Source organism: Astatotilapia calliptera, chromosome 7 (genome assembly GCF_900246225.1).
Source record: "Astatotilapia calliptera chromosome 7, fAstCal1.2, whole genome shotgun sequence".
NCBI classification, from domain to species: domain Eukaryota; kingdom Metazoa; phylum Chordata; class Actinopteri; order Cichliformes; family Cichlidae; genus Astatotilapia; species Astatotilapia calliptera.
In genome coordinates, this window is record NC_039308.1 from 36,939,137 (window position 1) to 36,963,530 (window position 24,394).

General features: G+C 41.6%; 2 protein-coding genes across 3 annotated transcripts; both read left to right on the forward strand.

The window, feature by feature from the left end:
• Positions 1–1,149: 1,149 nt before the first annotated feature.
• Positions 1,150–14,146, forward strand: LOC113026123 (folylpolyglutamate synthase, mitochondrial). 2 transcript variants are annotated; one of them, XM_026174578.1, is made up of 15 exons: positions 1,150–1,347; positions 6,001–6,129; positions 6,231–6,284; positions 7,497–7,561; positions 8,008–8,122; positions 8,754–8,831; positions 9,004–9,065; positions 10,421–10,523; positions 10,600–10,677; positions 10,758–10,905; positions 11,579–11,662; positions 11,742–11,892; positions 12,026–12,101; positions 12,198–12,264; positions 12,968–14,146. In XM_026174578.1, exons 1-15 carry the CDS (start codon positions 1,198–1,200, stop codon positions 13,342–13,344), a joined length of 1,737 nt encoding a protein of 578 aa, XP_026030363.1. In that variant the 5' UTR covers positions 1,150–1,197; the 3' UTR covers positions 13,345–14,146. The 2 variants fall into 2 exon arrangements, with proteins under 2 accessions (XP_026030363.1, XP_026030362.1); XM_026174577.1 differs by having other exon boundaries at positions 1,151–1,347; positions 11,576–11,662.
• Positions 14,147–16,437: 2,291 nt separating this feature from the next.
• LOC113026124 (folylpolyglutamate synthase, mitochondrial-like) lies at positions 16,438–24,394 on the forward strand. The gene is made up of 15 exons (XM_026174580.1): positions 16,438–16,488; positions 17,496–17,615; positions 17,723–17,776; positions 18,314–18,378; positions 18,781–18,895; positions 21,380–21,457; positions 21,737–21,798; positions 22,204–22,306; positions 22,388–22,465; positions 22,546–22,693; positions 22,817–22,900; positions 22,982–23,132; positions 23,304–23,379; positions 23,491–23,551; positions 23,800–24,394. The coding sequence occupies exons 1-15, from the start codon at positions 16,474–16,476 to the stop codon at positions 24,177–24,179; spliced, it is 1,590 nt and encodes a 529-aa protein (XP_026030365.1). The 5' UTR covers positions 16,438–16,473; the 3' UTR covers positions 24,180–24,394.

Genomic DNA, 24,394 nt, shown 5'->3' on the forward strand with positions numbered 1-24,394 from the left:
CCGTATGACTGTTCCCACCACTAACACATGACCCTACGCTGTGTTCACTGCATCATTCCATGTTTGGCACTGATCACCACCTGCCCTCATGTATATATCATGTATATATCATGTATATATCTATCTACTTAGCACTTTTAATTTTTATTCTTACTTTTATTTTTTTCATGTCTATTTAAGCTTAATTTATAACAGTATGTTTGCACTGAAGCACCGCAGCAATTTCCTAATGTTGTAAACCCGCTCAACATTTGGCAATAAAACCCTTTCTGATTCTGATTCTAAACGTTTGATCAAAACTATGATACTAGTTTACTACCACATGGGGGCGCTCTCCGCACCAAACCGGACTGTTTGATAAATTAATAAACGTGAAAATACAAACCAAGACATTCTGACGACTGCAAAGCAGCAGAAATGCTCATGTAAATTAATAAATAATGATTATGTGTTATAATGTAAACATATCTCAAATTAATTTAACTTTTGTTTTCGTCTTCATTATTTACAGGAAAGTATTTGAAAGCCTCCGATTCTGATTCTGAACAAACCTTAGAGAAGTAATAAAAGGTAATAATTCTGCTTTCTTGGATTAAAGATGCACATATTATTCCAGAGATAAACAGTTTGCATTCAAATTAAAGCTCAGTCCTGAGAATTCATGGCGTCAAAGGTAAATCTCATTCAGGATTGTGAAGTTTTCCTCTTTCACTTTATAGGAGGGAAGGGAAGAAATGTGCTCTTACACCCCTAACCTTAATCTTCCACATACTGCTTTTCAGTTATAGGTTAGATTTCCCTGCAGGACATTTCTGTTTCTGGTAAAGGTCTGCTAAAGTCTGGACATTTAGTGGCACAAAAATCTGTTATTGCTGTTTTCAGTGAGTCGCGACAAATTATGGAGCTGGGATGGCTATTATTATTATTTTTTATATTGGAGACACTGAAAAACATCCACCAACTTTCACTGTTGCAGGATTGTTTTAGATACTGATCTAATCTCAGGTTCTGAAAATGTATTGTTTTTTTATTGTTCGATCTTTGTCGGAGTATTTGTGTGTTTTATTTCTTTGCGTTTTCGTGTTTTTAAAAAAATAATAAATGAGTAAAAATGACGGGGCGTGTTCTGACGTCATTACGCTTGAAAAACGAGCCTTCCATATTTGGTGTCGCCTTCCTGGGACACCTCCACGCTTCATGATGCTGTGCATGTCGCGCATGCTACGGCGGGGCTCGGCCTTCGCCGCGCGGCTTGCACGGCGGGATCGGGCACTCAGTTTGGCGGGTCTTTCGTGCCGGCACTACAGCACCGAGACGGCTCCTCACATCCCGGGAATGGAGTACCAGGTATGCTGCTTGACCGCCGCCGTTCGTGCTCCAGCCGGCTAACGAGCTAGCTAACTGAGCAGCGAGACTGTTTCCGAAAGTTTGGAGGTAGTTTTCGGGCTGACAGGCTGCCCGGACTCGGCTGTTACACGCTAGCTTGGACAGCTATTAACAGCTCGCAGTAGTGTGTCAGTGGCTAAAAGTCTGCGCTGGCACGTGCTGTGGTATTTCTGTGTAGCCATGTTATTTCTGTTAGGTTGACTTGTGCCATGCTCACCTCACTTTTTTCCTGGATGAACTCAGGTGTTTTTGATGTTTCCTGTAATATTAATGGGAATTTTCCGCAGTTTCAGAACTGGGTCTGTCAGAGCCGTCCGCAGTCTACTTTATGCAAAATTGAGGAGACAAGACCCCTTTTATCTCCTCGTGCTGCTGCTTTCACGAGCATTTGGCACATACAATTTTACACATGGCGTCCATCATGGGTTTCCTGCGGCCAGATATTAAAGAGACTCAATGAATGAGTTCATTGTCACTGCAACAAAATCATCTTTAAGGATTTTCTGAGTCTGTTTCTACTGTAGACTGTATGTGAAAGATGGATGTAGTTGTCCATTGACCTCTTGGTGTTGTTATGAAACTCTGCAGGCTCAGGGTGGATCAGACTGCCTGCTCTTTGGTTTATGATCGACGAGGCGCATATCCTGTTTTAGGCTCCACTGTGACTGTAATAATGAGCATAATTCATAAAATAAACACGTTTTCTTCTGTAAGACTTTAAACTCCTGATTGGCCCAGTAAACTGATCAGGAGTGTGTTCACTGCCGTCACAAATCAATTAATGCTGGTTTATACACAACCAGAGGAGTCGGCACCTGGTGGTGATCAAACAAGGTTTAAGGCACTTCTGTATTGGTCTCACTTTCTAGATTGATTTTAGACATGATCTGTCATAATTCTACAGAAATAATTGCTTAAAAATCGATTTTTATTAAGCAAATAAACTTAAATATACTTTTTGTAGTTGCCCTCTGGAGGTTTAAATAATTTGGACAGTTTAGATGTTTCCAGATGTGTGCCGCTATAAATTAAAACCCTCTATAAAGTTTTTACAAAAGGAAGAAATGGCTGCTATGACTTCATCTTTTTTTTCTGCCTAAATGAGTGGACCAAACCACTCTGATTCATACAAGGGTGGAGTTCATTTTAAGTAATTAAAAGTGTTTTGTTTTCCATCTGTCACCTTTGACCCAGAAGCCTGTAACCACTGAGATTACACCCATGCCTGCAGCTAAACAAAAGATTTCTCTTTACATTTCTGATCCACTGCTGGGCTCGGCTCCCTGAGATTCACACCTATTTTTTGTTTTGTTTTGTTTTTCCAGAAAACAACAACACACCTGAGTTATAGGAGACACCACCTGGTGGTGGTATGGAAGGGTGTCTGGTAGCTGTTTTTTTTGAAAGGCTCGAATGCTGTTAACTGTCTCCTGTGGCAGTTTTGAAACATTCACACGTTCTTCTTCATCTGTCTTTACCTCTTGTTGCTTTAAGCTGTCAGAACTCCTCCACACCTACTTTTCACAACGCCTGTGCTTTGGACTCTGGCCAGGAGAACAGTTCATTTGCATGCAGAAGTGAAAAAGAAATGTGGCGTCTGTGAGACAGGGAAATGACACGGAGTGAAAGCTTTTCGAAGAAAGCAGTGGTTGGAGTTAAACGTGTTTGTGGTGGTTTGGAAAATACGGCACACTTAAAATCAATCCTTTGATTTTTCTCAAACTCAACAGGTCCCCTTATAATCCCGTGTGCCTTATGTATGAATTCTGGTTTTGTTTACTGACCTCAAAACGGTTTTATGTACACGGCGCTCGAAAATCTGTCAAATGTTTCAGTACGACTTTGCTAAGCTACAAAACCGCACCGCTTGATGGATTGTTGGAGCATTACGGCTATCGTAGGCAGGAGCCTCGCGGAGTGATACGTACTGTGCTTCAACATAATATTACCGTATTGTGTGTGTATAACCTCTTTTTAAGTTTTGTGGATATTATACATGGTTATGCTGAGGATATGTCGGCCGATTTCCACTGGAAATGTCTTTTGGTTAAACTGTCAGCAAAGAATTTACATTTGCACTGTTAATTTTTTTTTTTTATATGACTTTAATGCACTTTTAAAAAAGCTGCTTGTGTAAGTGAAAATACATTGATGTTTTGTTTTTTTTTGCTTTTGCACTAATAAAGTTGTGGAGTTGTAAAGTATTTTGTCTAGTGTCAATTATATCGTCAGTTATATCGTTATCGCAAATTTTCAAATGAATGTCGTGATAAATATTTTTGGTCATATCGCCCTGCTCTGAGCATACCTGCTACAACAGGTGATCAAACGTTATCAAACTGGAGCCAGTGATCTAACCATGGATGTAGACAGGACAGCATAAGAGCAATCGTGAGCTGTAAGACTTCATTCTGCTTAATTTCCAGCATTTCTGCTATTTCTGTGTCTGATTTATATTTATTGGTTTTAAAGTGGAAGGCGTGAGATGTCAGATGCTGTGAATCACTGTCTTTTAAAAGTACTGGCTTTTATCTTTTTTTTTTTTTTTTTTTTTAATTGAGTGTTTGAACTCTCATACAGAGGAATTGGGTAAATGGGATTGCGGATACATGCTGAAGTTTCGCCGTGTTTATATGACGTCTCAGTTGTAAATTGAGAAATCTGTGGTTGTTTTTATTTGCATATCTCAATAACAGTTCATCCGATCTGCTTTAAACTTGGCTGTTTAGTTTTCAGGGTCTCGGCAAACTCTGCGCTGAGATTGAAGTCATTGAGCTCTCATAATCTAAGGAGCTTGGAAAGAAAGTTCTGATGGCTTTATTTTGCTCCACTCTGTGTGTAGGGGGAGGGACTCACCTGTGAGGACTCACAGATGATCTGATATCCTCGTGTTGGTGTTGTTCCCAGACCATCATGAAAATGTTGTTCCAGGTTCAACATTGCAAGTGACCAATCACATTGTTGTGACGTTATTCTTTTGCACGCCAAGCCATTTGTGCATTTATGAAATTCCAATGTTGCAAGGACAACATCAATTATGCTTACTGTTTATTAAAGGGTTACGGTTAGGGTCAGGGTCAGTTGATCGGCGGACAGAGGCGGTTTCACGCAGCTTAGGTACAGTTTTTTGTTTTACGCCGGTTTTTCCCGAAGTCGCAAAAGTATGACGTCACAACATTCTGATTGGTCACTTGCAATGTTGATCCTGGAACAACATTTAGTATGATGATCTGGGAACAACACCAACACGAGGATATCAGATCAACCGAGGACTCACACTGACATTAATCCATTCCTGAAATTTTAACTCCCAAAGTTTAACTGATAAGATTTGTATACTGAAGCTGTCATTAATTCTGCTTACAGGTCTGACTATTTCATAGATTCCTGCATTGATTCCTGATCAAAGCAAACATTTATCTCTAACGGCAAAGTGATTTGAAATGTCAGAACACTCTCCAGCTCTGATTAAAGGAATGAATGAGTTGTTAGACATGTGAATCTGATGGAGTGGACAGTTTGAAGCTGACTCTTCATTCCCATCTCATTTTCCAAATCCAGTCAGATCACAGCTCAGAAAATATCGTCACGTTGAATATTTGCTTTTGTAACAAATTATTTATGAACAGAATCCTTGTCATTGCTCCTGTGAGTCTCATGGGCTTTTTTTTAAAACAAAAACTCAGTGAGTAATCAGACTGAGCTTTCCAGATTTTCATGAGCCTGCCAGTTGTTTAGCAAGATTAAATTGATTTCAAAGAACTTGAGAACCGGAATAACTGCTGGCTGCTTGAATAATCACTTATAAAAGAAATCTTATATTGACCTGCTGCAGCTTCTTCTGGTGCAAACAGTTGTTACATGAACGTACCTGAAAGTACAGCCGGACCCTGGTTCAACTTGAGTTGATATCACTTCAACACAAAACGTAAATACTTTGCACATAAACTGAATGAGAAGAAACAGCAGCTCTGACTTTAACTTCAGTTCATTTTGAATATATGAGACTGAGACTGCTGAAACCTGTAAGATGGATCTGGCATGAGAAGAGGCTTAACATGTTGCCCAGATGAAGACGGGTGGCTGATGTAATATAGAATAAATAATACTGTGGCCATGTTTTGATTCTTCTAATTTTCATGTTCACGAGTCCACTTGGGCCAGAGTGATGCAAATTTCATCATCAGACATCAACCATGTGGACTTATTTGTGAAGAAGTCGCTTTACACTGCGCCAGCTACTGCCAGTGTCCACGGTGAAGCATGAGCTAAGCATTAGACCCCGCCCACACCCCCACATGCCGCAGGTATCTCTGTTACAGAGTGACAGAAGAGCTGCTGTTGTGCTGCTCATCAGTGGTTGGTTGGTCTCAGCCGGTTTGCCTCACAGGTGTTGTTGGGCTGGTGGTTACACCTCTGACTCTCACTGACCGTCTCGGCATGAAAGATTTCTTAGCTCTGCTCGTGTGAAAGTGTCATTTTTACCTTCTGACATGTGCAGAGGAAACAAAGCATCTGTCACTCTCTAAGTCAGACTGATCCTCATCCTTTCATTCAGAAATTCTTTCCTGCAGATTATTGATTCCATCCTCAAACATTTTTCTTTCACCTCAGGATGCCATTTGCACTCTGAACACGCTGCAGACAAATGCCAGCGCCTTGGAGCAGGTACGACGAGAGCGCAGCAACCCTGAGCTGCAGCTGAACGCCATGAGAGGCTTCCTGGAGCGAGCCGGCCTCACGGTGAGCCAATCAGGGCGGAGAAAACATTTAGAATTACAAACAGTGTCATAGTAGATATGGCCTTCAGTGTTATCTGACGTGTGTGTCTGTGTGTGTCAAAGGTGGACGAACTCGACCATCTCAATATCATTCACGTGACTGGAACAAAGGGCAAGGTGAGCTGATGTGTGTTACATAACTGTATCAAGATGAGTATTTCTTTAGCGCTGTTTTATTGTTCTTGTATATCAGTCTCACTCAATACTCAATCATATCTTGAAATTAGATTTATGTCTGAGATAAAGAGGCAGCCTTGTACAAACACACCCTGTAATTGGACTTATCTTAAAAATAGCTCTATAAAATATGTATAACAGTGGGGGGGGAATAACCCTCAAGGGGGAAAAAAGACAAATTTAAATGGATGAAGTAAGATCCAGGAGCTCAATAATGTAAAATGCTGTGGGGGGAAAAAAATAGAATTTATGCAAAAAAATTATGTCGCTATTTATCAGTTATGGAAAAAATGGAACAACTTACAATGTTAAACATTAAAAATAAATGCAATAAAATATATGTAAATACAATATAAAGTCATGTAAATGGGGGGGGAAAAGAATGCAATAAAATAATTTAATATGATTAAGTTGCAAAAATTATTTAAGAATAATTTTTCCCCTGTAAAACATAATGGGTTCAGTCAGACAAAAGGATGTAGCAAAAAGTATACAAGTTATAATTTATGTATGCAATTTTTATTTTTTTTAAATTTTGAATTTGTTCTTTTTTTTTTTTTTAATGGTTTAAACAGGTTTAATTTAATTAGTAAAAAACTGCAAGTAAAAAGTTTGATTTTTAGCAGGAAAACATAGTAAAAGTGATGAGTTTGTAACAGTTTAATATTTCCTGACTCAGAGAAGGTGAGGGACACAATTTCATACATTTCCTGGATTGCTTTCTCCGTTAAATTTGCTCAGTCATTCAGATGTTTCTGTTGTTTTTGGTACATTTCATGACTCTAAAACTCTGAATTCATGAGCATAAGCAGGCCTCATCTGTCTGCACACACCAACAGGATGTGATGCCAAAGGTTTACTGACAGTGCGAGTCCCATCCAGCCCTGCAGATCTTTGTCGGGCTTGTAGTGATGTGTGGGACTCTCTTTAACCTCGCTGTTGTCTGTCCCGTCAGCGCCGAGCTCTCGTTATGCAACTTGAGAGCAGAAGGTCAAACAAACATGTTGGCAAATGTGTATTCATTAACCAGCTCGGTCGAGGGTGCTTTCAGACTTCACTTTTTATTTATTTATTTATTTTTAGAGGAAATTTACAACAAAGTGCTGTTCTGTCCCGATGGAAAAACCCAGCGATGACTGTTTTGTCTTTCAGGGCTCGACATGCGCGTTCACTGAGCAGATTTTAAGAAATTATGGCTTCCGCACAGGATTTTACAGGTAAACTCAAATCTAACTTTTATTCTTATTTTTTGACTTAAAGCATCCACCATGTAAGATTAAAGATGTGTTGCAGCTTTTTGGGATGTACACACAAGATTTAATAAGAAATAAAATCCATAATTAGCCATGAAGGATCACTGCCCTTTGCCTCCCGAACTGCAGAGCTGGTCCAGATCGTAAAGTCTGAACAACATCCACATGTTGCGGGGTTTTTTTTTTTTTTTTGGTTTTGTTTTTTTGGCGAGACATACACGCCTCTCCAAAAACAAAAAAAACAAAAAGAGAAAATGGAAAGGAAAATGAAGTTAGTGACCATTTGTGAGCTCTTCTGAAGGTCTTCAAAATGTGATCATATTGATGATGCGGGGGGGTGCAGGTGTGTAATGTTGGTTCGACTGGTTGTGTTGAAGTGTTTGTGTCTGAAGCTGCGCGTTTGTGTGCAGCTCTCCACATCTGGTGCAGGTCAGGGAGAGGATTCGGATCAACGGACAGCCAATCGGGAAAGACCTCTTCACTAAATATTTCTGGCAGGTTTACGGGCGACTCGATGAAACAAAGGTGGGTCTGAAAACGGGAGCGCAGACAGTCACTGACCATAGAGTGAGTGAGTGTGTGTGTGTGTGTGTGTGTAATCTGTGTCACAGGTTGTAATTGAGTTGGTTTTAAAATGAGGCTCCTCGCGTCAGGATGAGCGTGAGCCTCATGTGACGGGCAGCACGTGTTGGTCACGCAGCTGCAGGTTTCCCACAGAATCAGAAAAGCAGTTTTATTTATTTCATTTAATTTTGTCCTTTTAATTTTTGCTTTTTTAAAAACTCCTAGTTCTTATTTCAGATAAGTGTTTTTCTCCATCTGCTGGTCCCTGCCAAGGTTATTATAGATGATGATGATGATGATGATGATGATGATGATGATGATTATTATTCATTCTGATTATTATAGGTTGTGTTCTGTGCAATAACTGCATTAAATAGCCAAGATTTTCCATAATACGACCTGTGCCCCATGTGATGTCTGTGCTGTGTATATAAGGTCGGTCGAGGGGGGGTCCCATTTCGCTGCAGGGCAACTTGCATGTGACAAAGGCTTTCTTGACTTGACTTGAAGATTAGAATTATGGATCAGAAAGTTCATTATTATCTTTTGGCTGTAATCAGGCAGTCTGTCTTTCTCTCTTCGATCCCCTCAGGATGCCCACGGAGGGACGATGCCGGCATATTTCCGCTTCCTCACCATCTTGGCCTTCCATGTCTTCCTCCAAGAGAAGGTAACTCCAGAGACAGCCAATAAACACACTTAAAAAAATTATTCCTCACTTAAGTGGTATTAATGTGCCTTAAATACAGACACCTGTGCAGTTTCCTTTGTCAGTGAAGTTTAAAGCTCAGATTTACTCCTGGTGTTTTCTTTGGATCTAAACAGCTCTTGTCTTTGCTCAGGTGGATTTAGCTGTGATTGAAGTTGGTATAGGCGGCGCGTACGACTGCACCAACATCATAAGGTGAGATTCTTCATTGAAACTTGAGTTTCAATGAAACTCATACAAGAGTATAATACAGGCCACAGGGAGTTTTTGTTTCTAGCACAAACTGAGCACTTGTAAAATGGGCCCACTGCCAGGCTCATGGTGAATAAACATTAGCATGTGGTGCTATGGCTCTGATTGTGCACACTGGTGTGTACCTTTGATAGAAAGGAATATGTGTGTGATACAGCGGTCCCTTGTTTATCGCAGGAGTTACGTTCTAAAAATAACCTGTGACAGGTAAAATCCAAGTAGTCAGCTTTATGTTTTACAATTATTATATATGTTTAAAGGCTGTAACACCCCTCACTACATACTTTATACACTGTTCTCAGACAGGCATCAACATTTTCACACGTTTCTTTTCTTTAAACTCAAAGTTCAAACCTTTGTAGAAAAATAAGGCCAGTATTATAAAACTAAAACGTTTCATCGACATTGTTGTGTTTGTTGGGGAGAAAACGTACAAACATACAGTGCAGCACTTTAGGGTCACACTGCTAGCGATCGAAGATTTATGTAAATTTGACAAGCTGAACACATTCTGTACTGTACAGGAGCCACGGCACGAGATTGACAATGGTCCACAAAATTACGCACAAAAAAAATCCTCAAAACAGTGAGGCTGCGAAAGGTGAACCGCGTTATAGCGAGGGACCACTGTATTTTGGATTTGTGAAAGGTGGACATGGCTGCATTATCATGGTCTCATCTCTGCTTTACAAAGTCCCATTTTGAGATCTGTGTGGCTCTAACCAGAATCCCTGAGCTGGAATCCATGTGCACCGTGGTTGTGCTGTTTATGCCTTTTGGATTTTAATGCAGTTATCTAACAAAGAACATGGCTACCATGGAGTTAATTATGTCATCAGAAAATGAATGCCAAAATATTCAACCATCAGGAAGCCTCTGCAGCACACACAGCTCTTGGTTTAACTGGGCTCTGCTGACTATAGGAGTGTGTGCAGTCATGCAGGTAATATGCTTCTGACAAGAAATGCAAACGTGCAGCATTTTGTGCACTTGGTTTATTAGAACTGAACAACAGTGCAGTGAGCCTGAAGGTAAAATTAACACGTGATCGTGTGCGATTTGAGTCCTAATCTAAAGGCAGTGAGTGCCACAGACCTTAAAAAGACTTGGAGGGAAAATTGGGGGCAAAAAGTAGACTTGTCTTCATTTATATGGTTAGACTTCTTTTTCATGTGTTTATTATTAGCATTACTTTTACAATTCGTCTTTCATGAGGTAGAATAAAAAACACTTTATAGTCGCTTGAAAAACTTTGAGGCGCTTTTAACCAGCGTTTCTCGCCTTGTGCGGTTCCACAGGAGGCCGTGGGTGTGTGGCATCTCCTCTCTGGGCATAGATCACACTCAGATTCTCGGAGACACCGTCGAGAAGATCGCCTGGCAGAAAGGAGGCATCTTCAAGGTGTGTCTGTGGTTCAGCTTGAACCCGTTATTTCTTTTTAGTTCCTGTTTGTAACTCTGCATTATTGTGTTTGCAGCCTGGAGTCCCCGCCTTCACCGTCAGACAGCCAGGGGGCGCCATGCCCGTGCTCAAGGAGCGGGCCAAAGAGATCGGAGTAGGAGTCCACTTTCAGTCACATCACACAGGAAAGTGAAGCTTCAGTTTTATCTAACATGCTCTAACCTGTTGTCGCAGTGCCCGCTGTGGGTGTGTCCACAGCTGGAGGACTACCAAGTGGACTGTGGACCTTTGCACCTGGGCCTTGCAGGGCAGCACCAGCGCTCCAACGCCTCCCTCGCCCTCCAGCTGAGTCACACCTGGCTTCAGAGGAGGTGCCTACCAGGTGTGATTAACGTTTATACATAAATCCTAAATATCCCAAATGTACATAAATTGAATACTGCCTGAGCCTCGAAACCACGTAGCTGAACCGTGATTTTCTTTTTCTTTTTTTAATTAATTCTTTTAAATGTAAAATCAGTGAGAGGAGTTGGTCTACATTGATGTCCGCTGCCTCACGGTAAACAGATCGTGCTGCTGTCACTCACTGAAGAGAGCACAAACAAAGAGCAGTGCTTCTGTGGCAGAAAGTGGCTGATGTCTGTTGTGCTTTCAAAAAGTTGCTAAAGAAGTCAGAAAAATCTAAATAAAACTGACCAAGGTGAAGGGGGAACTTGAGGTTCACAGGGTGAGGACAGGTTTGCATGATGAGATCCACAGTATATAACTTACAGGACTCGGATGTAAAGATCCTGCCTAAATCCCTGCCTGTATTTTAGCTCCATCTATCTATGACACTGCCTCCATCATGCTTCAGAGGAGATGGTGTGTTCAGGTTCACATGCAGTGTTATGTACCCACCACACACAGCGTTTGGAAGTAGGTCAAAAGATTCCTGCTTCCATGTGTTTGCTGGGCTCCCTTCATGGCTTGTTGCAAACGGGACTTTCTTTAGGGGTGTGAGTGAAGGGGTTAGGTGACGAGAGTGTTAATAGAAACCTGTCCTCTCTCAGCAGATCACAGCTTTCCCGTCACCACTGTTGAAAACAACGGTACACTTCAGGCGCCTGCGTTCAGTCCCAGCCCCATCATAGTTAAAGGTGAGTCCTGCTGAGCCAGTCAGCTGCCATTACAACCAGATTGTCATTCAGTGAGGTAACTGTGTGTGTTTGCTCTCAGGGCTGGCAGATGCTAAGTGGCCCGGCAGGACCCAGACCCTGAAGCATGAAGAGGTGACTTACTTCCTGGATGGAGCTCACACCATGCGCAGCATGCAGGCCTGCGTTCAGTGGTTCCGAGAGACTGCAGCTGAGCACGAGAGGAGCGCCAGGTGAGCAAGACTTGTTAAACTGTGTGTCAAAGACCACCTCAGACAGCCACGCTCTCTTTAAATCCTAGAAGTGTTTCTGCAGGAAGGTTTGTACTTCACATGCTGATTTGATGCCTCAACATGTTTGTTTTAGTGGAGCTGTGGCCAGAGTGCTGCTGTTCAACGCGACAGGAGAGAGAGACTCGGCTGCCATGCTGAAACTGCTGGTGGTGAGTACAGCTACTTTAATACGTACACATTCATGTAGAGAGGAACCGACCGCTATAAATAATTCTTCTGCCCTTTTTTTTTTTTTTCTCTCTCAGACGTGTCACTTTGACTTTGCTGTCTTTTGCCCAAACATCACTGAAGCCATTGCTTCCTGTAACGCAGGTGAGTACTCTGAATGGGATGCAGTTTCTGAAAGGAGAATAAAGAAACTTCTCTCTCTCGATAGAGATACGTTCAGTCATTTTGTTCATAAGCAGCTTGAAACCACTCTGTTCAGGAAAGGGCTTCAAGGTTACTCCCAGTTGGCTTTCAAGGGGGAAAGGGTTAATGTTCACCTGCACAGTGGGAGTGAAACCTAACATGGCGCGTTCAGGAGTGACAGCCTGTGCATGCGGTTTGTTAATGATAAACATAATGATCGAGCATCAAGGTGTCCAAAAGAACACCAGGACACACTCGTTCGACTCTCGATCAGACCTCACATGTCTAGAACAGTCGGGTGAAAATGGGAGCTGAGCTGGTGGTGCTGTTAGATCAGGTAGTGGGACATGATGCTGGACAGGCCTGGTGTAATCACATGGTATAGTGAGGATGCACTAGGAGTGTCTCAGTCCAGGAAACTGACTGGGACATAGGTGTGGAACATGGTCCACTCTACTGCCAGATGCCAGAGATAAAAGAAGCTGTTGAGGATAGTCTTAGTTGGCTTGTTGGACTCCGGAGGCTGCTGACAGCTAACGAGGGCCAAAAACAAAACTCGGGTGCAGGAAGAGTTCAGTAAGGGCATGGAGCAAGAATTTAGTCTTAACCTCTTCCTGCAGATTTCTATACACAGGATTTATTGGACTTGTTGTTTCCTTCTCAGACCAGCAGAACTTCAACGTGTCAGTGGAGAACATGCTGACTCGCTGCTTGGACAACGAGAGGAGCTGGCGCCTTCATAACCGGCTGGGTGATAACGAAGGCACCCAGCTGCTGATTCAGGACAGTCTTCCTTGTTTACCTGAGCACAGAGGGGACACCTTGGTGTTCCTGTGCATCCTCAGCGCACTCCAGTGGATCACGCAAGGCAGGGACTCTGTGCTGGCCGACCTGGCCAAGTCGACATTGCCGGTTAAACAGAGTGTCACGGCCAAAGCCGCTCCCCTCCGTGAGGCCGCGGAGATCCACGTCCTCATCACCGGAAGCCTCCACCTGGTAGGAGGAGCTCTCAAACACCTGGACCCAGCTTCCTCTAAGTGACCATTTGCACATGTTTACACTACTGTGGGAAACTTACCTGGACAGAAGAAGGTTTTTCATGCTTTTAACATTTCAGACTTGGGGATTTGTTTCTCTGAGAGCTAATTATGAGGACTGAGGCAGCTCCAGCTTCACCCTGAGCCTTACAGCGCAGACGCTCCAGAGTGTCTTCAGTCTTACTTGAAGCCAGATGTGTTTACATGAGCTGTAGACGCTACAAAGAGCTGAGCTGGTCAAACGGAATGATTTAAACTGCATTAATTGTTTCTGACCCTGTTGGGAACGTTTAATTATCACATTTCAGAGATCTTTAAAAATTGAGAAATATTTGCACATTTTCCTTTGTGTCACTTTGGTTGCACAGTGTGCTTCGTACATGTGGCCTCCTCTTTTTAAATGTGTGAATCCACCAGATTTATACGAGTTTAAAATCAGTGTTGCGTTTCTACGTCTTATTTAAATGGGCCTTAATTTAACTTCATGGTCAGACTGTGACGCATGCAGTCGGTGTATTTAAAGCTAAAAGGTTAAGCCCTTCAGCCATATCCGTTCAGACTCTGACTTTTATGAGCACAAAATGAACATCACTGTTTTAAGTTTCACCTGAAATTCACTTCTGTGGAAGCTCTACGATGGAATCCGCTCACATCTTTAAAAACTGAGCCGGTTAGTTTATGCAGACGTTGTGCCAACCATGGTTTAAAACTTTGGTGTCCTTCTTGGTCCTGCTGATGGGAAATGTTTTACAGACACAGTCCACGTCTCCGCAGTGTGATCCACAATAAAAATGGTTACAAAACAACACCTGTGAGCTGTCTCCTATTATTAATACAGACACACTATTAACTGATCTGAAATCAGCAGGTAGCTCATTCCAAAGAACAGGACCTCTTGATACCGTATGCAAGGTTTGTGAATATACAACCTGTACATCAGTGATGTGCAGTGAATTTAACAGAAAAGTTAAGAGAGTAAGCCCCCCCCCCCCCCCCCCAACTACAGTTTAACAGGACGAACTGGACCATCTTGCTGCACTGAGCAGAAACATCTTTACCTTCACTGAAGAATTAGCGCAATTCTTAGAATTGGAGTACTAGAGGGTTTTGTTGTTTTTCTTTTTTTCAAACACCATTCTGTCAGTCTGCCCCAGGGCAGCTGTGGCTACAACTGTAGCTGCCTCCACCAGTGTGTGAGTGTGTGTGTGTGAATGGGTGGATGACTGGGTGTGTAAAGCGCTTTGGGGTCCTTAGGGGGGACTAGTAAAAGCGCTATACAAATACAGGTCATTTACCATTTACTGAAAGAAAGAAATCACCATGAAAACACACACGTGTGTGTGTGTATGTGTATATATTATGACGCATTTGAAAAATGTCATAAAACCATATTCAACAAGAAGAAATGGGAGTGACACCAAATTTTTTTTTTTTTTTTGAGTGATGTTATTCAGACTCAGGAGATTAAATTAAACAGAAATAAATTCCTAAAAACAACAAAGAAACTTCTTGGGGAGGTTTTTTTTTCCCCCCGGGATTCATCCGGTTTGTCGGGTTAGAAAAATGCCACAAAGAGTAGAGATCTGTCAGTCACTATATGCTTCCACACCTTAAACACTATAACACACACATTCTTTACTGTGAAGTGAAGATATGTGTTTAAAAAAATTGCCCTGGTGGAAGTCAACTTCTTTTCTTCTTTTCTCAACTAAAAGTGAAAAAGTACCTGAAATGTACTCAAAGTAATTAAGTAAAAAGTAGCTGTTTAAAGGACAATGCTATCAGATATTATTATGCAAAGCTAACTGAACCTCATGCTGTATTAATGTAATAATAAAATAATATTAATGCATGGAAGTATAAGTGGGGTTCAGCAGGTGGAGGAACCCCAAGTTCAGTTGTAGTAGCTCAGTGTGGGGACAAGAATTGCTGCTCAATCATTTCTACTGTGAGCTCCAGCAGATGGTCTTAGTGCACAGCCTGTGATCACAGTTAAATTCAAAAATATTTCACAAGCTATCTGGGCTGATGTCCTTCCCCTACACTCACAGCATACAGTTAAATTCAGTGAGTGAATCTCATCATCAGCTTAAGTTTGAATTCATCTCTGCTGTGTAACCGAACTCTGACCAGGAGCTCAGAGCTTTATGTGAATCCATCACAATAGTGCAAACTACTGTTTATCCAGCACTAAACTGCACAGCATTTTCACACAACCTTTGAATAAAACAAAGCTGTAGATCTCAGCTTGTTTTGCAGGACGTTTTACAAAATGAAACAGTATAAAACTTCACACCATACAGACCTGATATCTGATTTAAAAATTAGGACTAACATGCAATCTTTAAATTTGCAGATTATCAAATGTCACTGAGCAGCCCTTACCTTTAAATCTAACCCATCTTCTTCCTCTCCTGTCCTGTCTTTCTTACGTCTTTCTCCATCTCTGAGTGAAGTTAGCTCTCATTTTGTGAAATCCAGCAGCTGGACCTTTACCTCACAGACACGGTGTGACTAACAGTTTGTGTGCTTGCTGATTTTTGTTGAGCTGATAGAAACGTTTAAAATTACCTGCCGCTAGAAAACGTTACTCCCTTTATGATTGCTCCTCTTCAACGCTGTACTGCAAACACAGCTTATCAACATGCACCAAAAGTGCCGTTCAGGATCATCCCAACCTAATTCAAACCCCGAGTTTATGGTGCTATGATAATGCATAAGTGATGTGGGTTTTTTTTGCCTCTTTCATCTTTTTGAATGTGAGATGCCTCGCTGATGGATAAACTAATAAATGTATCTATTTGTTATTGTTACCTTCTTTTAACCTCACATCAGTTTGAAGACTCACAATAAAAACTTCCCTCAAATTAATTAAAGCTAAAGTAATGAGCCTGATTTGAAAATATAAAGAGTAAAAATAAAAGGTTGACAAAAAAATAAATCCTCAAGTAGAGATACCTGAAAATATTCTTACATCCTTTTACTACATGCCTTGGGCAAAAATGATGCTTTTCTAAGGTGATAAATATCTGAAAGCCCCAAAGACAGAGGCGGGGTTTTAAAGCGGACGGACAAGTGCATACCTGCTGTAACAGAAACTGACACAACGGTGTCAGACTGAAGCAGAGCCGCCATGGATACAGAAACGGTAAACTGAGGTTTTCTTGAGAGACAGCTTCTTCCATCAGGCCATCAGACTGCTGAACACGTCATAGACACCTCAGCTTCACTACTGGAACTTCAACATTATGCACTCCACACTGTATATAAATGCCACTTGTTTTGCACATATTCAACTCTGTATATTTTATATATTTTATTATTATTATTATTATTATTATTATTTTATTTTATTTTTTTACTATTTAATTTGTAAAAATGTGTATACACACACACACACACACACACACACACACACACACGTAGGAAAATATTTAGTATACACATCCAGAAATGCATACACTATTATATATTGTACATATATTTATTAGTTTCAGGTTGGCCATTCTTGTATTTTGCTCGTTTGTGTTGTTGTGTTTGCACATCTCTGTTGCTTGTGGGGCTCGCACACAAGAATTTCACTCGCATGTGCTGTGCCAGTGTGCCTGCACATGTGATGTGACAATAAAAGTGATTTGATTTGATTTGATTTGTGATTTGATTCTTCTGTTTTAGTGTTTTATAGCAGCTGTTCTATTATTGTGACTGTGGAGCTGCTGCTTCAAGGCAAAGGCTGGTGCTGTCCAGGGGTTTTTGTTATTGGAGAGGGACACGGCTCTCCAAAAGTCTGAAATCTGTGGGGGAATTCTGCACTGGCAAATATTCTGGAACCTCCAGAGAAGAAAAATCTTGTTTTAAAAAAATATATCATTATTATTATTTTTTTCTTTTTTCACAATTTTTCTTTTTCAACTTGCTGATCATGAAGCATGAATCATTCCTTGGTTCTCTTTTTGGAAAGGTTCCCTTTCCCCTCCTAAAATCTACTAGGAAAACAGAGACTCTTTCACTTTCTATCACCATTTGATTTACATTTCAATCAGACTGTCCTGACATCCTGATTCTCATCATTTCATGCAGACATTTTTCTGTACAGATGACACATTTTTGTTACTTTTGAACTTTTCTGTCCTTCCTTTTGTACGTTTACCACAGGACACCATCTCCACCCTGAACACGTTGCAGCCCTATGCTACTGCCCTGAAGGAGCTAAAGAGCAAACGTCACCTGCAGCTAAAGACCATGAGAGGCTTCCTGGAACGAGCGGGCCTCACGGTGAGCCAATCAAAGCAGCAGTGACATCAGAGATTACACACAGTTACAGTAATTATCACCTTCAGTCTTAACTGAACTAGATGTCTGTGCTTGTATGCATATGAAAGGTGGATGAACTTGACCGTCTCAATATCATTCATGTGACCGGAACAAAGGGCAAGGTGAGCTGACATTTAGGTGTTCTTTATATCAGAAAGGCCCGTTCTGTGGATTAATTAGAATTAAGTTCAGTTCAATTTGATTTATATAACACCAAATCACACCACAGGGGGCTTTATACTGCAAGGTAAAACCCTACAATAACACAGAGAAACCCCAACAATCAGACAAAACCTCTTTGATGAAGCACTGGGCAACAGTGGGAAGGAAAAACTCCCTTTCAACAGGAAGAAACGTCTGGCAGAACCAGGTTCAGGGAGGAGCTGCCATCTGCCTCAACCGGTTGGGGGTGAGGGGAGGAAGACAGGACAAAGGGCACACATAAGAATGGCCTCATGTTAACACACAGAAATCTCTTCAGAAATCTTCTAAATAAACAAATAAATAAAAATCTCTGAAACAAATAATGTGCTGTGTGAAAATCAGAATATAAAAGCTATGTGAGATGAGTGTGTGGTATATAAGATCCTGGCTTTAATTAAATTATGTATAACACACATTTACATCATGAATCCAGATGATGACTGTTTGTCTTTCAGGGCTCGACGTGTGCGTTCACTGAGCAGATTTTAAGAAATTATGGCTTCCGCACAGGATTTTTCAGGTAAACCATGGTGTTTACTGAATCAGGTGTTTACTGAATCAGGTGGTTACTGAATCAGGTGGTTACTGCAGTGTTATTGCATAAAAATGTGCTTTGTTTCAGATTTCTGTGCAGTCCTTGGAAAGGTTTAAATAAGCTATAAAACACAAATACACACCCATACTCAGCTATAAAGTCTTTTGTTATTTCTACATTTGAACGTAACAGCTGTCCAGATGTTGGGGTTGTGCTCTTCTCGAGTAGTCTGAACAGTAAAATGGGTTGTTTAGTTTTTGTAATCAGATTACTCTGATATTACTCTGATATTTTGAGCAGTTTGAACATAAACACACACACACAGGAGGAATTAGATGGAGAGACTGACAGGTAATAACAGGCTTCAAATATTCTTCTTGGGTGCAGCTCTCCACATTTGGTCCAAGTCACAGAGAGGATTCGGATCAACGGGCAGCCAATCGGAAAAGAGCTCTTCACCAAATACTTCTGGCAGATATATAGACAGCTCGAGGAAACTAAGGTAGGTGTGAAAAGAGAAAAACAGAAAACTAAAATGCCACTTGACACTGCCCCATCCACTGGACCAGATGTGACACACCCTATGGTGATCTGGTTCTGGTAATAACCTGCCAACCCGAGAACCCAAGTCGTGTCATAGAAATAATATCTCTAAAACTGGGCAAATTGCACCAAACCTTTCTCAATTGAAGAGGGAAATGATGTAAATTAACTTTTGCGGATGAACTGACCTTCTAATGTGGATTCAAAGCTGTTAAAGGTACTTTCTCTAATTACCCTCCACAAATTTTTACCAGAGCTTTGACCACCAGGGGGCAGGCTTGTATCGTTGGGTTTGTTGAAAAGTTTTCAGTCATGTTCTGCTGTTTTGTTTTGTTTTGTGTTTTTTTTTTTTTCACTTTTTAATTTGTCTTTACTCCTTTAGGGCAGTGGTTCTAAAACTTTTCACAATGAGTACCACCTCATAAAATATATGGCTCCTGAAGTACCACCCTTATGACCGACATTAAAGTGCAGTAGTATAGGCCTGTTTAACACTACATACAGTTTACACAGACAATTTTATTTCTTATATGAATGCTATTTATTTTAACTGTCATAAATAAGATGTGACGAGTGATAATAATAATCACAACTGTACTGCATTAAAACATGGTGGGATATCCAATCTTTAAGTGATGACCTGATGAACCCTGCTTCTGGGTCCAAACTACTCTGCTTTTATTAAGGCTGTTGTGTTTTTAACATGTTTTAATGCTTTGTATTGTGTTCTTTAATCTGAACAAGCCCCTAAAAAAAGTCAGTGATCACTGTCGGCCTCTCTCGGGTTTTAGCATCACTATTCATTTTAAAGCTCAGTTTTTAAAACCTTACAATGTAACTACAGCCCAGCCCATGCAGCAGTATATTAATGACTAACCTTACATTGCAGTTGTTCTCCTGACTGAAGTTTGGTCCGTTTACAGCATCCTGACATGCGATTGCATTTGTCCCTAACCATCAGGAACCCTCACGTTAACTTTTATCTAGTGGATAAAAGTTAGCGTTCAGCCTCCAGCTTCACTGTGTTCATATTATGCTAACCATAGCTGTGTAGCTAGCTACCACGTAGCACATCATTATATACCAGCTAGCCCAACTTCAGTAACCCTACAAATGTCACAGCTGTTTAGTTTTCTGTCTTCATTTATGTCGGAAGTGATAGCAAAACTGTACGTTTTAATTTTCGCCGTGTGATGACCCTCCTCCGGGATCCCACCACACAAGGGAAATACACCTCTCTCAAGCCGCTGCTGCTACAGCGCTACTCCCTCTCCAATGCAGGCCGAGAAACTCCTCTCTTTCTCGGACCTTGGTGATGGTACCGCTCTCGAGCTCATGGAGAGCACGCTGTCCTTGCTAGGAATGGATGACAGCGGATTCCTCTTCACTCACGTCTTCCTCCGACAGATGCCGGTGCTGCTGTGGTCCGCGAAGGATTACCGCTCACTCGCAGAAGAAGCGGATTGCATCCAAGCAGTAGTTCCTGACTCATTGACGGCATCTCCCACACCCCCCCCACCAATTCTCCTGGGGGCCTCCGAAAGGCTGCTCTTCATAGAGGACTCACACTCTGGGAGGCGTTTTCTGGTTGACTCCGGCTCCCAGAAGAGCCTCGGGAACTGTCGTGTCGTCTTTGCATACCTCCACAATGGTATATTATTTAATCTTTAAAAAAAAATTGGAGATTTTCCAGGTACCACCAGAGAAAGCCCAAGTACCACTAGTGGTACGCGCACCACAGTTTGAGAATCACTGCTTTAGGGCAATTTCTTCGCGGGGTTTTGTCTTTTCCCAGGCTTGATTTGCCTTTTTTAGTAAAGGTTACAATGACTCTTTCTGCCATCTTGTGGTATAACTTGGTGTTGCTTCAAAGTACAGTTTTGATTTCTTTAACATAATACAGACATGCTTTAGATATGGAAATTAGACCAGCCCCTTCTTCACTTCTGTTACTTCTGGAAGATTTAAAACTATATTCAACTCTGGAATTTAAGATAAGAAACTTTAAATGATGTTAAGATTTACCTAAAAGTGAGCAGGATAGAAAATGTCATCAGAGGGACAGCGTAGGATATATTGGACAAAGGATGATTAAATGGACCTGCCAGGCAGGAGGAGAAGAGGAAGACCACAGGGAAGATTCATGGGTGAAGTGAAGGAGGACATGAAGAGGAAGATGCTGGAACAGAGTGAGATAGAGGCAGATGACCCATTGTGGTGAACCATGAAAAAAATCAGCTGAAAAGAGAAGTAGAAGAAGCCATCACTTTTAATAAATTTGAGACCATATTTGAAAGGTAACATCTTAAAATTAATTCAATTAAAACCCTCAGACTTATGACCTGATGTGATCATTTAGAAAAAATTAGATAAAATATATCATCTTTGGTGTATAAACAAGCAGATTGAAGAGTCATAACTTTTTTCCCCTTAACCTCCTCAGGACGCTCACGGAGGGACGATGCCGACATATTTTGGTATCCTCACCATCTTGGCCTTCCATATCTTCCTTCAGGAGAAGGTACATTGTCAAAAGCAGCCAGAAAATGTTTATATGGAATTTATTCCTGACACATGTTATGTATGCATGTATCTGCCCTACAGGCAGTGGTGCAGTTAACATTAGATTTCAAAAGTTTCTTCAGAAATGAGCCCCTCTGGATGTGTATAAGAAAAGCTTGTGTGTAATTCTCAGAGCTCAGATTTACTTGAACGATAAGTCCTGTTTATTTCACCAACAGATGGTTCTTATTTACTATAAACACTCCTTGAATCTAAATGGCTCTTCCTCTTTGCTCAGGTGGATTTAGCTGTGATTGAAGTTGGTATCGGCGGAGCGTACGACAACACCAACATAATACGGTGAGATGTAAACTTAGCAGAGCATAAGTCTTTGGCATAACATGCAAAATATCACAAACAATGGAAAAGCTTCTGAATCAAAACATAAACTAAAATGGTACCAAGTGGACACATTTAAAAAGCCTTTGTCATAAGAGTCACTGGAGTCTGTCTTCTTACACTTTTTGCTGAAATACAAAATTATTTTTAATGTTCTCAAAATTACGTCTGTTAAAAATTGTTTTTTACACTATTTACATTTCTCATTTATATAGGATCAGTTTTTTCTTATTGTTGTGTGGGTGGGGTGGGGGTGTAGTTGATTTTTCCATCTTGCCATCTTGTAGTACTTCTTGCTGTTTATGTCTGCTGCCATGCTCAGTGTACAGCCTCGGTCGTCACTATGACCCCTGCGTGTTTCAACAGGAGGCCGTGGGTGTGTGGCATCTCCTTCCTGGACATAGACCACACTGATATTCTGGGAGACACCATCAAACAGATCGCCTGGCACAAAGCGGGCATCTACAAGGTCTGTTCACATTAGGAGTGAGTAACTGTTTCAGTCTGAATGCGTGATTCTTTTAGTAATGCTGCATTTTTGTGTTTGCAGCCTGGAGTCCCCGCCTTCACCATCAGACAGCCAGAGGATACCATGCCTGTGCTCGAGGAGCGGGCCAAAGAGATCGGAGTAGGAGTCCACTTTCAGTCACATCACACAGGAAAGTGAAGCTTCAGCTTTCTATAACTCTCTCTAACCTGTTGTTGCAGTGTCCACTGTGGGTGTGTCCACAGCTGGAGGACTACCAGGCAGAATGTGGACCTTTGCACCTGGGCCTTGCAGGGCAGCACCAGCGCTCCAACGCCTCCCTCGCCCTCCAGCTGAGTCACACCTGGCTTCAGATGAGGGGTCTACCAGGTTGGGCTGATGTTTAAACATATATCCAGAAATAAATAAATAAATGATTAGTACAAAATAATGCAAATAATAACTGCAAGCTTTGGTTAGTGTACCTTCAATGTACCTGTCCTCTCTGAACAGATAATAGCTTCCCCTGTAGCACTGTTAACAATGGCGGGATGCTTCAGGCGACTGCGTTCAGTCCCAGCCCCGTGATGGTGAAAGGTGAGTCCCGCAGAGCCAATGAGATAACAACAGGACCCACCCAGGGCCAGCTGATGTAACAGTGAATGCGTTTGCTCTCAGGGTTGGCAGATACCGAGTGGCCCGGCAGGAGCCAGACCCTAAAACATGGAGCGGTCACCTACTTCCTGGATGGAGCTCACACCCTGCACAGCATCCAGGCCTGTTCCGAATGGTTTAGAGAGACTGCAGCTGAGCACGAGAGGAACGCGAGGTGAGCTAAAAAAAAAAAAGATGTGCTAGAATTTTTAATTTAAACATTTAGTCCGGTCTCTGTTGTTAACAAAATGGACCAGAGTGTGTGTTCCAATTGTAGGTGGATCTACAGAAATATTTTTACATCAAATGCTAAGTGATGTGACACTTTGATGTGTTTGTGTTTCAGTGGCCCTGTGGCCAGAGTTTTGCTGTTCAACGTTACAGGAGAGAGAGACGCAGCTGCTTTCCTTAAACTCCTGGTGGTGAGTAGTTCTTCGAACCTGAATGCATTTGTAGGTATGTTGGCAAGGACGTGACAGTACGTATAGAGTTGAAAACTTTTTTTTTTTTTTGCATGTCTTGTTTCTTTGCAGCCGTGCCACTTTGACTTTGCTGTGTTCTGCCCATGCATTGCCGAAGTCAGCACCTCCAGTAGTGAGTTTGCTGAACCTGTTTGCACCTGTACAGATCGTTCTATATAAAATCAGTCTGGACACAGTATCGGTGTCCAGAAGTGTGCAGTTGTAATCTAATGTTATCTGAAGCACATTTTTATAGTTTACTTGTGTGGAGTTTGTGTTGGAGTCTGTGTTTCCAGATGCAGATTATGCAAGAAGAGACGATTTTATCCAGTGAATAATTCTGAGCCAAAAACTTTGAACTTATTCTTTCACCTTCTTCAGTACAGGAGAAGAAGTTTGACATGTCTGTGAAGGAAATGCTGACTCGCTGCTGGGACAATGAGAGGATCTGGCGCCTCCATAACCACCTGGATGACAATGGAGATAATCCATTGCTGATTGAGGACAGGCTTCCTAATTTACCTGAGCACAGAGGGGACACCTTGGTGTTCCCGTGCATCTTCAGCGCCCTCCAGTGGATCACACAAGGCAGGGACTCTGTGCTGGCCGATCAGGCCAAGATGACGCTGCCGGTTAAACCGAGTGTCACGGCCAAAGCTGCTCCTCTCCGCGAAGCTAGTGAGATCCACGTCCTCATCACTGGAAGCCTTTACCTGGTGGGAGGAGCTCTCAAACACCTGGACACAGCTTCTTCCAAGTGAACAGAAGTGTTTTTTATTTGCACAACTGGGAGGGATTTGCTTCTAGGGAAGAGGGTTGGGTGTGGTGTTAGTTTTTCTAGACTTATTTTCCTGAATCTGATTATTTTCTCTGTATGGTATGAAGGTAACTTTTGCGTATATTTTTGTAACAGTGGCCAAAACTCAAGTTTCTAAGTGTGACTGGATTGCAAATAAATGATCTTTTAAAATGTAAA